The sequence below is a fragment of the Arachis duranensis genome, chromosome 6 (genome assembly GCF_000817695.3).
Source record: "Arachis duranensis cultivar V14167 chromosome 6, aradu.V14167.gnm2.J7QH, whole genome shotgun sequence".
Classification (NCBI taxonomy): domain Eukaryota; kingdom Viridiplantae; phylum Streptophyta; class Magnoliopsida; order Fabales; family Fabaceae; genus Arachis; species Arachis duranensis.
The window spans coordinates 106,554,982-106,571,719 of record NC_029777.3 but is presented as its reverse complement, the minus strand read 5'-3'; the positions used below and the strand labels follow the sequence as shown (position 1 = coordinate 106,571,719).

Genomic DNA, 16,738 nt, shown 5'->3' with positions numbered 1-16,738 from the left:
TAAAAAATAAAATTTAATCTAATTTACTTTATGTATATATATTTTTTTATTACATTCAATTAAAAATTATTATAAAAACTAAAATATTTTTATATAATAATAGATAAAAAAAAACTTGAAGGAACAAAAGAAAATAAATTTTAAATGAATGTCATGGGAGTTGAACCCATGCTTTGAAATATAAAATACCTCCCTTTAATCACTAAACTAGAAAGTATATTTGTCAACTTTTAAACATTATATGTAATGTATTCTAAGTTTTGAAAATTTAGGGGGCATGGCCCATGCTGGTCCCCCTAAATCCACCTCTGGCAATAAATATACATTAAAAGTGTCATAATAATAATAATTATAAAAAATTTCAGTTACAAATATTCAAATTCTACAACTTATACATATTAAGATTCTTACTACTCTTCATTTCTTAATCTCTTATACTAATTGTAAAAAATTTCTTAAATTTAATATAACATTTTTATATGTTTTCCATTCTCATTCATTTATTTTTTCATTATTTTCATTATTTACAAACAAAAAAACCGCAAAAAAAGATAAAGTGTAGCCATTAATGTAAATCAAAAAATGAAAAAAAAATGCAGTTTTGTATAACTCTAATATAAATAATTTGTCTTTTTTAAAAATAAATAAATTCAAAATCTATTTATAATATGTTCTCTAAAATATTTTTAATATAACATTTATTAAAATATATTATGTAGTATAAATAATCTACATCTCCGCGCATTGAGCACATCTCACTCTAGTTAATGATTAATTCTAAAATATGAATTTGATTAGTATAGCATCTCAAAAGTTATTCATTGGTATTGTTTCTGTTAAAATTAGTTTTGATTTTGCTTGTGAAAATAATATCAATCGAAAGAACATTTTTTACTACAAATATCATAAAAGTCAACTTCATAATCATATGGAAGATGAGTGGGTAAATGGTTCTTTTTTCCTCCATAACAAATTTTCTTGGTCCGTGGATGCTATTCAAACAAGATTATTTCTCATAAAAAAATTATCTGGTTATGGACCGTTCCCAATCATGCTCATAAGAAGTTAAGACTTATTCCAAACCCTTAGAATACATTGAGCAAGATCATGGATAACTTTGATAGAAAATCACCAACTTGAAAATGTGCATCAATTCTAATAAATGACAAACTACGAGTGTAGAGGTTTCAGCAATAATCATCTTTAAACATAAAGACCAATTATTAATTAATTATATGTAATTATGCATCCAATTAATGCAAGTCTCCCCTTTTGCACTTCAATTCTCAAATCTTCTGAACCAGCTGCTAATGGTTCTTGCAAGGGTTCTAGTATCTTTCAAAGTCAGTGATATAAACATTTGTGCAACAGCATCTGCTGGAGTATACAGTTCACCAACTTCCCATCTCGGTTCCTGATCGACGAGACCGGCCGGCAATGGAAAAAAACAAAGCAAGTAAATATATAAAGTCAACTAAAAATGAAAAAGCAAGGTGATATTCACCTTCTACATTCCAGAAAGTTATAAATCTTCATGCTTCAATATCTTATTTTTTGTACATGTGCCATAAGAAAAACTAAAATGTTCTTTCTTGATAGAAAAGAATCTTGAAATTTTCTTGGAAAGTTATTCGGATAAAAATAGGGTGGAGATTTTTACCCAAACTAAACATACCCTTAGAAGTGTTAACCACACAATCTGCTAGTTGTGCAAGAATGATAAGTACAAATATAAAATCTAACAACTTGAAGAGTAAATATCAATTTGTATGAGAATGAAGTCAACCACCATGATAACTCAGTTGCAAATCCTGCCGAAGAGTATGGCGACGAAGAAGGATGCCAAAGAGTTTTACCTGAATGCATGGTGTGACGTGGTTACCATTCAATTGTACTTTCTCTAGTGTTCCACCGAAAGAATCGACACGAGGCTTTAACGTTTCTTCAAGAATATCTGTCTCATCAATTGTGTCAAGATTGAACTTAACCTACAGAATCATATAAACACACATCAGAGATACCATCCAACATTTCAACACAAGTTCTAAGAAAAAAAAAGAGAGCATCATACAAACCAGCAATGTGTGCTCAACATTATAGGAACTTTTAAAGCAATCACGGTTTTCAGATGGTGTCGGTTTGAACTCCGATACTCCTTCGGTAACCTGACAAAAATACATGCACACATAAACACATTGGCATACGCAAACATCTGATGCTTCAGCATACTATCAACATTTCAGCTATTCTATCATAGTACCACATCAGCTTTTTTCTTTCGGTCTCTTTTTAACTCAAACTTATTGAAATTTCTATTCTTATATGTATAAATTAAACATCCATGACCTTGAATATAGCTTGCACCTTTTTAACCTTTAATCACTTACATTAAATTTATAAAGTGAATGTATTCCTTTTGCCAACTTTATTTCTCAACACAACTACTCTTTTACTCGCTTATACATTTATAGCACAAGATTTTATGACTTGAGCTGCATCATATACTCATCATCAATAGATAATATGATTCATTATGACAGATTGACAGGAGCCTTTCTTCATTGGGTTATAGTCTTTGCTATTTTTCTCGTGCATTGCGCAGGTCTAAACCTAGTTAAGGTGTAAAATGACGAAATGAAAAAGTTTTAAGCATCAGTCGCATTCGACTTGCAACACAAAAGGATTCACCCATGTTCAAGTTTACTTCTAAATTGCAGTTAATCATTATAGACCAATCAACAAAGATTCTCCCCAAAACTAAGGGAATCATAGGCATTCACTAGAAGCAAATGTAACTAGACAAGAAGCTAAAAGCGCACAGCATAAACAAAAAAAATCAAAACATAAAACATACCTCATTCATTACTGATGGCAATTGATCAATAAATTTAGCTAAGGAATTAAGAACGTCCTGCTCACTTTCCTGTAAAATTGATCGGACAGCATCCAAAATGACCTTCCATGCATCTCCTACAAATGGGTTCCAGTTGAGAAACATAATCATCATATTTACATAAATTCTTATTTCTCACAGTTAATCTAAAAAAATGAAATTGCAGCCATTGATTTCAAGAGCAGAAGTAGACCATTAGTGAACCAGTGACGATCGAGGGTTTTGGTGCAGGATTTATATGTAGAACAAAGTCACTATGTCATATTTAAACATAATTTGTGATGTATTTTGCTTGATCTTAGATCTGTGATGAGTAAGATATAGTAGTCTTAGTCTGCACCGAAACTACACAAAATTCAAAGAAAAAATCAGCAAAAGTAAGGTAAGTAGATACCTGATGCATTTCTAGCAATTGAATAACCTGGAGTTGCTTCCACAACTGGCATCATCTGGCTGACTGCAGGTCCCAACTGCAGAACACCAAAATATTTTAGAGCACAAACAAGATCAACCCAAAACCTTGATTAGTTTGTGTAAATCATCCAGCTAAAATTCAAAATATAAAGAAATTATGTCCAAAGTCCAAACAGTGAATGTTGCTTAAGAAAGCATAGTCATCTGTAAAATGAGCAGTTTTTATAACAACAATCCTTCGCGCTGTTTTAAATCTGCATTTTTATACTAAGTTCTATTTTGGCTAAGAAATCGATCATCCTATTGAAGTAGATTATGAAGATAAATAGTATCATTAGAAGAATAGGATTCAACAAGTATTATTAGTGTTCATACCTGCTCAAAGTAAGGAACTGCCACTGTTGCTGGCTTGTTGTTGTATGAGATTATGACATTAGCCTTCCAAAAGAGTATATACCTTTTCGTCACACTCCTTGAGTTACAAATTTTATTGAGGTAAATAAAACCTCATAATCTGCATTATGCTTGCACAAACTAGCATATACTTATGAAGATGGAATTAACATCTACTTTTTGGTTAAAACTTTAAATTTCAAAATCAGTTTCTGCATAAATAAACACAAACTTATTCTGCCAGTGAAATGAAAGATATGCCAGACCTTTGGTATTTTCTCGGAAAAATAGCTTCCTGTAAGAAGTTGAAGAAGCGCACCATTGCTACAACAAATTCAAGAAACAATAGACACATTACTCCGACGCCATACTCTAGTAAGGCTAAAGCCTTGTTTGGTAACTATCTAAAGACAGAAATATAAAGACATTGGGATTTGGGAGATACAAACGTGTTTAGGAAAGGAGACAAGAAGCAGAAACAGACAAAACATTTCTATTCTAACACAAAAATTCCATACTTTTTGTCTCGAGGCAGTTATCAAACACAAGCCAATGGATGTATTCAACAATCCACTTACCTATGGCCAACGGAGAAAAGTGGAAGGTCTTGAACCTGAGCAGGCGACAAATTCGCTTGAGATAAACCAGATGATAGGAGTGTATCCAAACAAGTGTTGAACCTCTCATACACTAGTTTGGCAGCTTGAGAATGGTCAAATGTCACATAGTAAGGCACCACCACCACAAGAAAACCTTCTCTTGCCAAAAACTCTATTAGGTACCTGCAATTTCCGAACAGAAAAGAACTAAATTCATGACAATGCCCTCGACATCCCTACCATGAAAATAGCAGCTACTGATGATAAAGAATCAAACTTTCAACTGAAAAACCAAAAGGGTATAACAAGAAGTGATCATATGAAACTTCAGAAGAAAATTCATCACAACCTGAATATCACCTACATGAAAATACCTATGCATGATGAAGAATAAAAATTCAACGAAAACCATCAAGCCTTTATACCTCTAACATGGTAATTAGCAACTATTACTGAAAAAGAATGAAAATTTGCAATTTTGCATTGAAAAACCAAAAGAATATAACATGAAATACTCATATGTAACTTCAGCAGAAAATTCAACACACCCTAAATACCATTAACATGAAAATTAGTATCTATAAATGAAAAATAGTCAAAATTTGCACTGAGAAACAGAGTAAACATGAAATATGCATAATCACATATTTAGCTTCAGAAGAAAAATCCATCACAACCTCAATAACGCAAAATCAGAATTGACTGAAAAACCAACAGGGCATAACATGAAATAATCGTATGTAACTTTCAGCAGAAAATTCATCACATCCTGAACACCGCTAGCAATGGAACTTAGCAGCTATTTGTGAAAAAGAATAAAAATCTGCACATAATTCATCACACTCAAAACCACTACCACCTAAATTAGCAGCTATCAAATGATAAAAAACCAAACTTTGCACTGAACAACCAAAAGGGAATAACATGAAATTATCCATATGTAAATTTCCCAGGAAAAATTCAGCACAACCTCAATATAACCAACACGAGAATATCAGCTATAATTCTATCTATCAATGATAAAGAAATAAAATTTGCAAGAAAAATCAAAAGGGTATAACGCAATCTTACCCATATGTAACTTCAGGAATAGCACCAATGAAAGCACCCCCCAAAAACTTGATTATAGCTCTAGGCTTGGAACGATATGGGGTAGGTGCTACCACTAGACATGAATCTAGCTTAGTGAAATTCTTGCTATTGAATCCGATACTTGTGGTGGTGGTGGTGCTTCCAACATAAGCATCAGAAACCATCCTTGTAGGACCAACCACCATTTTAGAACTTCTCTGTGTTGGAAAGTGTAAGCATTTTTGGAATGAACCATGTGTGTGTTTGAATCCACGAAAATCAGAGAGGGTCTTAGTATTCTTCAAAGAAGAAGAAGAAGAGTACATGCATTTGAAACCTGAGCCTAAGATGGAGGAGCATGAGTTTGCCATTTCCATTGCCATTGCCGGGAACAGAAAATACCAGAGTATGCAGATTGCAGAGTGTGGTTTCTTTTCTTTTAAATATTAAATATTTAAATCAACTTAATATATATAGCCCATTTGTTCATATATATAGCCCAGGGATAATAAGCTAATAATAGTTTAAGTTTATTAGAGATGACTAATTTGTAGATTAAAGCAGTTAGATTTTTTTAAAACTGTTAGAATAGCTAATAAAGTGGAGATATTTTTGACCACTTAACAAGTTTGTTAGAAATTAATTAATTTTCTCGGCTATATATATTAGTTTGGTAACCACATTTTTTTAGGTTATAGAGAAATTTTCTTGAAATTAGTTTCTCAGTATAATCTGTAACAAAGGGTAGCAAAATACGTGTATTTAGAATTTGCGTTTCTCAATATTATATTTACGTAAAGATTTTTTAATTTATTTTATTTATGTGAATTGTTCAATTTTTTATTATATAATATCTTCTTTTATAGAATTTTTTTAGGGCAAAAACCAGAAATAAGCCAAAAAAAATAATTTACGTGAATCAGTCAAAATAAAAATTACTTCATAAATTCACCAATGCACATTTATATGTAGTTCGAACCAGCTTGATTCGAACTCTATTTCTACATAATTAGAACCAGTTACACACAAACATACATACGCACACACTAATTCGAACCAGCTTGGTTCGAATTACACACAGTAATTCATGGTATAATTCGAATTATGCTGTTAAAAAAATAATAATTTATTAAAAAAATTTTATTAAAAATTTTATTAAAAAATTAATAATTTAAAAATTAAAAAATATATTTTTTATTTCATACGTTAAAAAAAACTAACAAAATATTTAATTACGAGACTTCTTTAAAATCTTAATGAGCTATTAATTCGAATTCCATACAATACTTTTCTGTCTATTTTTAATAGCTCATGAACATTTTTTTAATAAATTTTTTTAATAATTTTTTTTAAATTATACTACAAAAAATATTTTATGTTATACAAAATAATTTTAAAAAATGGCTTAAAAGATGTTATGAGTACTATAAAAATTTATAATATTCTAGTGATTTACGGTAAATACATGATAAAAATATTTTTTCTTTAATTTCTAAATTATTTATGACTATGTAGAGTATTTCTTTAATGTCCTACGTTATTAGGACATTACAAATTTTTATAGTACTTCTAACATTTTTTAAGCCATTTTTTAAATTATTATGCATAGAATAAGATATTTTTTGTGGTATAATTTAAATAAATTTATTAAAAAATATTCATGAGCTATCAAGAATGGGGAGAAGAGTATTGTATAGAATTCGAATTGCTCACCATATAATTTGAATCAGTAATTCGAACTTTTCCATGTGTAATTCGAATCATATAATATTTCACCATATAATTTAAATAATTTTATTAAAAAATTATCATGAATATTTTTTAATAAATTTATTTAAATTATACCACAAAAAATATTTTATTCTATGCAAAATAATTTAAAAATTGGCTTAAAAAATGTTAGAAGTACTATAAAAATTTGTAATATCCTAATGACTTAGGACATTAAAGAAATACTCCACATAGTCACTAATAATTTAGAAATTAAAGAAAAAATATTTTTATCATGTATTTACTTAAATCACTAGAATATTACAAACTTTTATAGTACTCATAACATCTTTTAATCCATTTTTTAAAATTATTTTGTATAGAATAAAATATATTTTTTAATTTTTAAATTATTATTTTTTTAATAACATTTTTTTAATAAATTATTAATTTTTTAACACCATTATACCATGTAATTCGAACCAAGCTGGTTCGAATTAGTATGTGCGTGTGTTTGTGTGTAATTCGAACCAAGCTAGTTCGAATTAGTGTGTGCATGTGTTTGTGTATAATTCGAACCAGCTTGATTCGAATTATGTAGAAATGGAATTCGAATCAAGCTAGTTCGAACTACGTATAAATATACATTGATAAATTCATAAAGCAGTTTTTGTTTTGGCTGATTTACATAAATTATTTTCTCCCTTGACTTATTTCTATTTTTTGCCCTTCTTTCAAGACTTTCTGAAATCATATTCATATACCCAACCAGCAACCACCATTCCAATACTGTGGGAAAGTGTATGCATTTTTTGAATAAATAATAAACCATTTGTAATAAATAATAATACGAAAATAACAAAACTTTCACCAAACGCTCTTAAGTCTATTTTAAAAAAGACACCAAAAAAAAGTCTATTTTAAAAAAAAATTAATAAATTATGAAAGTAAATCAGTGCTAACATATATTAATAAGAATTTAATTTTGATATACTAACTATTATATAATTATATTCGTTTTTTATAATTATTTATATTGTCAATATAAAGAATAATTATTTTTATTAATGTAATATTACATAATTAAATACATATATAAAATTAATATTTATATTATATCAAAATTAAATTCATATTAATACTTATAATAAACTTTTTTTCCTGAAAAAACTTATTCAATTAATTTTGCATGAATTTGGATCTTCTAAAGTTTAAATTTTATTTTAGAGAGTAAAGTGTGATCTTTTATCATTAATTTCATAGGTAGGATTAATAATAAATATGAAAAGATAAATTATTCAAGAATAAAAGATTACACTTTACTCTCTAAAGTGAAATTCAAACTTTAGAAGATCTAAATTCATTTTGCATATATAAAATGAATGCGGGTAATAAGGGTAATAATTGGCACATATATATGTTGAAGATTTTGCCACGATTTGGAGGTCTCACCCTGTTATTGGGTGGAAGTTGCTGGGCCCAATTTCTAACCACATTGACTTGACTAGTTGACTTCATATCATCATTCATGACCAATTCATTTTAGGGCTCATGACTAAAACAGAAATAAAAATTAAAAACAAAGGAATTAGCTAAAAAAAGGGTATATCTTAATAATATTGTTGGTAAAAATTTTATTTTTTTATTTAATATATCAATGAGTAATAGCTCAAATGGCATAATCTTTTCATACTTAATTAAGAAGTTGCGGATTCGAATCTCTTATCTTTGGTAAAAAAAAAAGTGTATAATGAATATATTAAAAATTAAAATTTTGAAGTACTTTTATTAATAATTTTAATATATATTCTAAAAATACATATCGGCTAAATCTAAAAATAAAAAACAAACAAATGAAAATTGAACACATGCCCCAACCACACACCAAACAAATGTGTCTTCTCATAAAAGTATGTGTATTACCACATTGTTATAAAATTATTTAATTCGGTCACTTATATTATATTAAAATACTTATAAACTTAAGTAGCTAATCAAATGACTGTTAAAATTCTTATGTTGTATATTTTTATATGATGACTTGTTAAAGACTATAACTTTAAAATTTGTTCCAGGCTTTTAGATTAAAGTGATACTACAATTTATACTCTGGATACATATTATATTTTAGAGTGTTGTTATATATACGAATATTTTTATTATTAAATGTAATTAAATTGGTATAAAATCTAAAAAAAAATATGTACATATGTTGTTATTTCTTTTTTTATGAATATTTTTTACAATATATAAAATTTTGTTAGAGAACACAAAATTTTTTGTTGTTTAAATTAAAAATAATTTTATTGAATAAAATTGGTAGTCTAAAAACAGACAGCACAATAAAAATAAAAGTGGAATGATCCAACTTAAGTCATAATACCATAATTCAATAAAAAAAAAGGAATGAAAAGGTAAATAACTAAAAGGTGAAGGGAATCTCGAAGAAAAAAGTGTTTAGTGAGGATGTCGATCTTCTTCCATGACGTGGCGAGCAGCATTAACAATTTGAAGAGGATGACATCTCTAATTTTTTAATAGAGTCTTATTTCGGACTTTTCAAATCTGTTATACTATGTTTACTGTAAGTTCTTTCTTTTTCGTTGAGTTGTTGCCAAACTTCTTATTTTTGTCAAGTTCATTTCACTAAATTCATGGTTAAAACTGGAGAGTACAAAATCTTATTAATACAACACACAAATTTTTAAAACATAACACAAAAAACTTTGCATATAATACAAACTTATTGATATGACACAAAAAATTTTGCAGATAACATACAAATTTTTTCTGCAAATATATTTTGTTAGTTAGATGAGTCAATATTTTGGGTATACATCAAAATTTCTATGTTATATACCAAATTTTTTTTACTGTACACCAAAATTTATATGTTGTGTGTATTTCGTTAGTATAGTACACAAATTTTTATATATAGCACACAAACTTTTATTACGAATGTATTTTGTTAATTGGGTGAGTCAATATTTTAGGTATGTAATTCTTCAAAAATTTATGTGCTGCACATCAAAATTTATATGTTATGCACTAAAATTTTGTATTGCACACCAAAATTTATGTGTTATGCGTATTTTATTAGTACAATATACAATTTTTTGTATATAGCACACAAATTTTTATGCATACATACGAATTTTGCTGCGAATATATTTTATTATTTAGGTGCTATGCATATTTCACTAGTTAGAAGAAGAAAAAGAAGACAGCAGTGGCAGCAACAACGATAATAATGTCGATGACAACAACGTTAAAAGAAGAAACACATAAAAGGAGAAAAAGATAATGACAACTGTTACAATATAATTAGGATCAATTAGCATTATTTAACATATCTGAATAGTTAGGTTTAATTACTCTATTGGTCCCTATAGTTTCGCAAAATTTTCAATTAAGTCCCTATACTTTTTTTCTTTTAATTGGTCCCTACACCAATTTTTTTTCAATTATAAGATATTACATTTTTATTATTTCGATTCTCTTAGCACCTATAAATACCCTTCTATATTGTATCATTCTAGACAACTTGAACACACAACCTAAATAATACACAAAACACTTTCTCCAGTTTAGTCTCTTGTTTCTAACATGGTATCGAAGTCATGGTATCCTTCTTGAGGAGGATAAGTTAATTTTCGTCTGGTGAAATCACCATACTTTTCATACTTTTTTTTCGTGTCATTTTTTCTCTTTTTTTTTTTGTAATGTTTTGATGCTTTTCTGATCACCATACTTTTCATACTTTTTTTTCTGATTAGCTCATCCACTACTTACTTATTCTAATAGAGAAACCATATATTTTTTTGTCACCGTTCGATAGTTTGCCATCTCTTTGCCCTTTGTCAATTTTCAACAATTTTCTATCAGTTCGCCATTTTTTCCGCAGTCTGTGTTCTCTTCCAGTAGTTTCATCTGCGTTCCCTTCCGACAGTTTTATCTGCACTTCCTTCGCGCAGTTCCGTCTGCGCTTCCTTGTGACAGTTCCGTATGCGCTTTCTTCCGACAGTTTTATCTGCCGTTCTTTTCGGCAATTTCGTCTGCGCTTTTTCAGACAGTAGCAGATTTGTCTACGCTTTCTTCAGAGCCTTTCTCCAGTTTAATCTCTTGTTTCTAATAACGACGACAATAATGATAATAATAACGATAACGGTAGAATAGTTTGCCCATTTATATCTGAAAGAAAAAAGTGTGAAATTTTAGTTGAAAATTTAATTCAAAATATATTTAAATGCATAATTTTTTTATTTTATTCAATTGTGATAATTATTTGAACTGGTACAAAGCATATCAGAGATTTAGGGGTAATTTACTGAATTAAATAAACTGGCCCTCAAATTTACATAATACAAATTTTGGAAAGTGGATACCGAAATGCATTTTTTCATAAACTATGTAAACCGCAATAACCACGACAGGGATATCGCGGTTTACAAATGCACGTAATCTGCTACAGGAGCATCGTGGATTACATTCGAAAAAAATCATCACATAATCCGCAGTAGGGGTGTCGCAGTTTATGCTTTAGTGTGGACTTAGTTCATTTTTCATGAAAGTTTTTGGATGAAAGTTTGGTTTGCAATTTTTATGTATAGCGCAACATAGGTTGGTGCTTTGATTTAATTGAAATTAGTCTCGTGAACTCATAGAATTACCAACAAAATTAGAACACCTTTACTCAAAAGAATCACAACTACATAGAGAATCGCTAACAATAACGTCACCGTAAAACAAACAACAGGTACAACTTTACTTAACAGTAAGTACAACTAAAACAGGACAAGAACACAAATAAGGAAAGAAAAATGAAAGCTAATCATGACGACCTAATGACACCTATGCCTCGGCACTGGGGGCGGATCCTCGCTGAGGGCAAGTCCTGCGAGTGTGTCCTGTCTGTCTGCATAGCCCACATCACTTCGGCCGACTAGTATCGGCCTCATCCATGGTGTTATGGATTCTTGTTGACCTCGGTTGCCCTTCTCTTACACGTCTCATGTTAGGATCAGGAACGATAGTAAGACCGGCGTACGGTGGTCACAGACCCTCTGAAATAGGGGGCAAAAATCCCATCTGGTAAACACTGAACACCTTACTGATGGTATAAACCTCATGGACGTACGTAGTCCAGTCTAACTGGGACTGAGCACAGCATGCAATCGTATGGCAGCACGGATAATGGTGAGTTTGAAAGTACCCGCAGTCACAAGTGCGATCTCTGAGGGAAACCCGATACGTCCCAAGCGAAAAGTTACAGGTAGGAGTCGTCTCAGCCACGGTATACTCAGACGGATGTCTGTCAAACAGAGTAATTGTGAAGCACCTGGAATCTTTCAAGTTGCATTCTATCGCCTTGACCAACGCCTGACAAAACCGTTGGACTAATCCCAACTGCGCTTTTGCTGTCCACCCTCGAACGACAAAAAGCTCTGCTAACCTCTCATATGTGGATTTGACAAGTACAGTAACTGAAAGATTCCGTGTCCCCTTCAGTACAGAGTTAATACACTCGGATATGTTCGTCGTCATGTGGCCAAACCGTCTGCCTCCATCCTAGTATTGGGTCCACTTATCGTACTCCAGTCGGTTGGCCCAATCACACATGGCCGGATTCTCAGTTCTCATAATATCAAACCAGTAATCAAACTCGGCCTCAATCTTGGCATACACCGCATTTCCGAGCATCTGCCTTGCATCCTGACCCTTGAAACTGAGAGCAAAATTAGCTGCAACGTGTCGAATGCAATACGCCCGATATGCATGAGGCAGTTTCCAACCACTGTATGGTACCTCCAATGCAGCCTTAATGCCATTGTGTCTGTCGGAGATCACCAAAATCCCTTCCTATGGGGTCACATGTTGACGCAAGTGGGATAAGAAAAAAGCCCACGACTCAGCATTCTCCCCTTCAACAAGTGCAAACGTAACTGGCAGTATATTCGAGTTTTCATCTTGCGCAATAGCCAGAAGCAAAGTCCCGCCATACTTCCCATATAGATGCATACTATCAATGCTGATTAGTGGCTTGCAATGTTTAAAAGCCTCAATGCATGGAGGGAATGTCCAAAAAAGTCGATAAAAGTACTCTGTAGACTCATCAACCTTATCACCTACACACACTGGAGAAGTCTTCAACAAGGCTATGGTTCCATCCATCGTTGCTTGCATCCCAAGGATCCACTGGGGCAACTCCGCATACGACTCTTTCCAATCCCCGTAAATCTGTGCGACTGCCTTCTGCTTTGCCTTTCACACCTTCCTATAACTAGGCCTGATCCGTAGGTTGACTTAATAGCTTCTTGCAACACCTTTATGGTAATCGCTGCATCCGCCCTAACCAGCAGATAGATCCTCGCACAAATTACGTGGTAATCGAGCTGTCAGTGGTCGCTCGAAATCGAAGTAGCCAGGCAAGTGTGGACTCCATTGTACCTTCTAACCTCCCAGTTACCCTTGCGCTGTCGAAGTGCCACACGGATCATCCACGTGTAGCCGCTTTTAAACTCATTGCATCTCCCAATATACTTCAGATGATCTGATTCCATAACCCGATACTGAACTCCACGACGAATGCTATAATCCTTAACACTTATCACAGCTTTCTCCTTAGTCTGGAAAGATTGGCCAATCTAAAATTTTCCAGAAGTATTGCCCTCGTGTAATCCTTGGTAACCAAAGGTGTGTGCATCATCTGGTTGTTGACTCACTGTTTCCACGTTCAGCATTGAGAAATGCGGCAGTTGTTGGTGGGACCCAGAACTGGATGGCCCTTGAGGTGCAGGTGGGGCCACTGGAGTCTCTAAAGGTTGTAGTAGGCTTAAAGATGGGGGGTTAAATCTATGCCTCTCTTTTAACTTTTTGAAATGAACCCTTTAAAGCAAATAATTCTAATTCTATTTGAACTCAGCAACGGACAATTTATGAGACAATTTCATTTTGTCTCATGAATATCAGAAAACAAAACATAGCAGAAAAGATAGAAGCTAACACCAGCATGTATCCTGGTTTGGTTGCCTTGTGTAATGCAACCTACATCCAGTCTCCTCCACAATAATGGAGGAATTTCCACTATAGTTAAAAGTATTACATACACCAATTTCACAGGATTGACACAATCCTTTCACACTCAAGTTCTAACCTAACTTGACATTGGCTATGCTAATACCTAACTCTTCACTCTTAGTGCTAATCCAAGTAAGAAAGGGATACCTCACAGGTACAAGATACAAGACACAGATATACCTAAAGAAATATGAGAATAACTCTAGACTTTTCTCTCAAGTGTATCACTCGGCCTCTTTCCACTCTTGGATTTTACTTGAACTCTCTCATTATGCCTTTTCACTCAAGAAATTACAGAAAGATAATATTAAAAAGTAAATTACAATCTGTAAAACATGAAGGGGATTGACTTCATCAACAGCCTCTTTGCTATATGTTAAACCAGATTTGCAAGTCTCTGATTTAGCTCTTCAATGTTGGCTGAATGCTTCTTTGAAAGAAAGCATTATCCAAGTAGAGGAACTTCTTCAGGAAACTCTTCACATAACACAACTCACCAAACTCTGATTTTCTCTCCTTAACTTCTGAATGAACAGCAAACCTCTTTTATCGCCTTGCATGTTGCTGGGCTGCTCTCCCTAGGTCAACTTCTTGAGCTCTGTGCTTCACCAACCCAACAGTTCACTTTCTTCCATTATTCCTCAAATTAGGAACTTTGGTTCTGGCCATCTTTTTTATCAAAAGCCTCAATACAGCAACCAGAACAAATTTTTCAATGGTAAACCAGATCTGAGCTATTGAAAAACAACTTGGTTCCCAAGACTCATTTTCAACCGTAGATACACAGCAGAGTTGAACAAAAATCAATTTTTCTATAAATTCCATTTTTGGACTAGCAGAGAGTTGGGAAGAGGAGAAGAAAATGAGATGCATGTAGAAAGAAATAAAATCACCGTTAACTTCTAACTTCTTCTTGATACAAATTGATGTTGGTGATTGGACTTCTACCATTTGATTAACCTTCTCTTTCTTGCTTCTTTGGTGAATAACTTAAGGAATAAGCTCTCTCTCTCACTTTTCTGATTTTCTGACCAACACACAAAATTGAACGTTGCTTATGATGTGAGATCAAATTGGAGGGATTTGTTGCTAACGGACTTGGATCGGATTTGATTTGCTTGGCCCGTCTGATCCCTTGCTTTGATTTTTTCTTTGGGCTTTTATTTGCTTTGTAGCCCTTCAGCCTTGTCTTTGATTTCTTTTAGTTTTGGCTACCTTGGTGTATTGATTTTGGCCTGCATCAATAAATAATTAGCCACATATAATCATAAAACAATCAACACTAATTATTTACTTTGCCCAATAAAATAATGTTTGTCATCATCAATTATATTAGTTAATTTCTTAACTCAACAGTCTCTTCCTCACTATCTCCCGATATGTGATCGGGCTCATTGTCCGAATCATCTTCCCGCATCGCGTCCTCAACGTGATCCAGCTCACCACCAACAACAAGACCAGTAATCAAACCAGGTGACCTAGCTGCCAGTGCTAGAACAAGTGAAGGTGCAGCTAAGAGACAACTAGGTACAACTACAGGCATCGAAGTATAAGCACCCCCACCATCGTCGACTGAGGATTTGGCGCTGAAGTCCCAGAAGTGTCCACATGGTCTTCTAACTTAGCAAACAACTAGTGTATTCTCACCTCCGAAAAACTCCGCCGACAATGAAACAAGACCCCTATGTCTTCATCTAACCCTGTGACAAATGTTTCATACTACATACCACTTGACACAATCGCCATCGGAATCTTGTAGAACACCTTCTTTACCAACTTGGCCACACACAACTCTGCCTTCTGTAATATGTTCCTCTTCAGATCCGACAAAGTATCAATCGAGCGGATAAAAGCACTCAGCGGTACTTTATTAGTGAACTTAATACCATGCCTATTACTTTTTTTTATTTTACCAGAGCAGTGGACTAGAACCAATAAGCTCTCCTCACTCTTCATTTGTGAAAGTGTGAAAATGACTCTTCTCAAATGCCCCACTCCCTATCTTGAGTGGTATATATAGGCGAATTTGACAAAGCATAAATTGCTAGACTCTTGTAGCGGTTTATGCACGTCTGCAAACACACACATAAACCGCGACACCCCTACCGCGAATTATGTGATAATTTTCTTCCAACGTAATCTACAATATTCCTATAACAGATTACGTGCATTTGTAAACCACAATATTCCTATTGCAGTTTACATAATTTATAAAAAAAATATATTTTAGTATTTATTTTATAAAATATGTATTATAATAAATTTGAGAGTCATTTTATTTAATTCAATACATTGCCCGAAATTTAGCTATGTGTATATAAGTTAATAAAAGAAAATCTTTTACGAGTTTAAAGACGAAGTAGGTATTTTGTGAAGACAAAGTGAGATATCCTTAGGTACAATATTACGCTTTACGCGGCTAATTTTTTTAGTATACCCATGTTACGATGCCTTTGTTTTGAATATGGATGTGTATTGTTAAATTAAATGAATATAGTTATTAAAACAAATTATGACGACCGGTTTAATTTTTAAAAGAATTAAAAAAAATTATCCATTAATTTCAAACCTCCTTCTCAAT

General features: G+C 32.3%; 2 protein-coding genes across 2 annotated transcripts; both read right to left on the bottom strand.

Moving 5' to 3' along the window:
- Positions 1–1,085: 1,085 nt before the first annotated feature.
- LOC107495659 (uncharacterized) lies at positions 1,086–5,814 on the bottom strand. The gene is made up of 9 exons (XM_016116836.3): positions 5,371–5,814; positions 4,279–4,482; positions 3,967–4,024; positions 3,683–3,745; positions 3,288–3,363; positions 2,855–2,970; positions 2,076–2,165; positions 1,857–1,988; positions 1,086–1,414 (listed from the first exon to the last, which is right to left on the bottom strand). Exons 1-9 carry the CDS (start codon positions 5,751–5,753, stop codon positions 1,280–1,282), a joined length of 1,257 nt encoding a protein of 418 aa, XP_015972322.1. The 5' UTR covers positions 5,754–5,814; the 3' UTR covers positions 1,086–1,279.
- A 6,834-nt stretch (positions 5,815–12,648) lies between these two features.
- Positions 12,649–15,700, bottom strand: LOC107495479 (uncharacterized). The gene is made up of 6 exons (XM_016116627.1): positions 15,526–15,700; positions 13,803–13,894; positions 13,528–13,706; positions 13,295–13,428; positions 13,024–13,205; positions 12,649–12,939 (listed from the first exon to the last, which is right to left on the bottom strand). The coding sequence occupies exons 1-6, from the start codon at positions 15,698–15,700 to the stop codon at positions 12,649–12,651; spliced, it is 1,053 nt and encodes a 350-aa protein (XP_015972113.1).
- Positions 15,701–16,738: the final 1,038 nt, after the last annotated feature.

Excerpts from the sequence above, each read along its gene's own strand:
- LOC107495659 (XM_016116836.3), bottom strand. The coding sequence starts at position 5,753 with ATGGCAATGGAAATGGCAAACTCATGCTCCTCCATCTTAGGCTCAGGT. Across the intron at positions 2,166-2,854 it reads TGCCATCAGTAATGAATGAG|GTTACCGAAGGAGTATCGGA; the intron begins GTATGTTTTATG and ends TATTTTTGTCAG. Across the intron at positions 1,989-2,075 it reads ATGTTGAGCACACATTGCTG|GTTAAGTTCAATCTTGACAC; the intron begins GTTTGTATGATG and ends ATGATTCTGTAG.
- LOC107495479 (XM_016116627.1), bottom strand. The coding sequence starts at position 15,700 with ATGCCTGTAGTTGTACCTAGTTGTCTCTTAGCTGCACCTTCACTTGTT. Across the intron at positions 13,895-15,525 it reads CGATCACATATCGGGAGATA|AGACTCCAGTGGCCCCACCT; the intron begins GTGAGGAAGAGA and ends TACAACCTTTAG. Across the intron at positions 13,707-13,802 it reads CAATGCTGAACGTGGAAACA|ACTAAGGAGAAAGCTGTGAT; the intron begins GTGAGTCAACAA and ends CAATCTTTCCAG.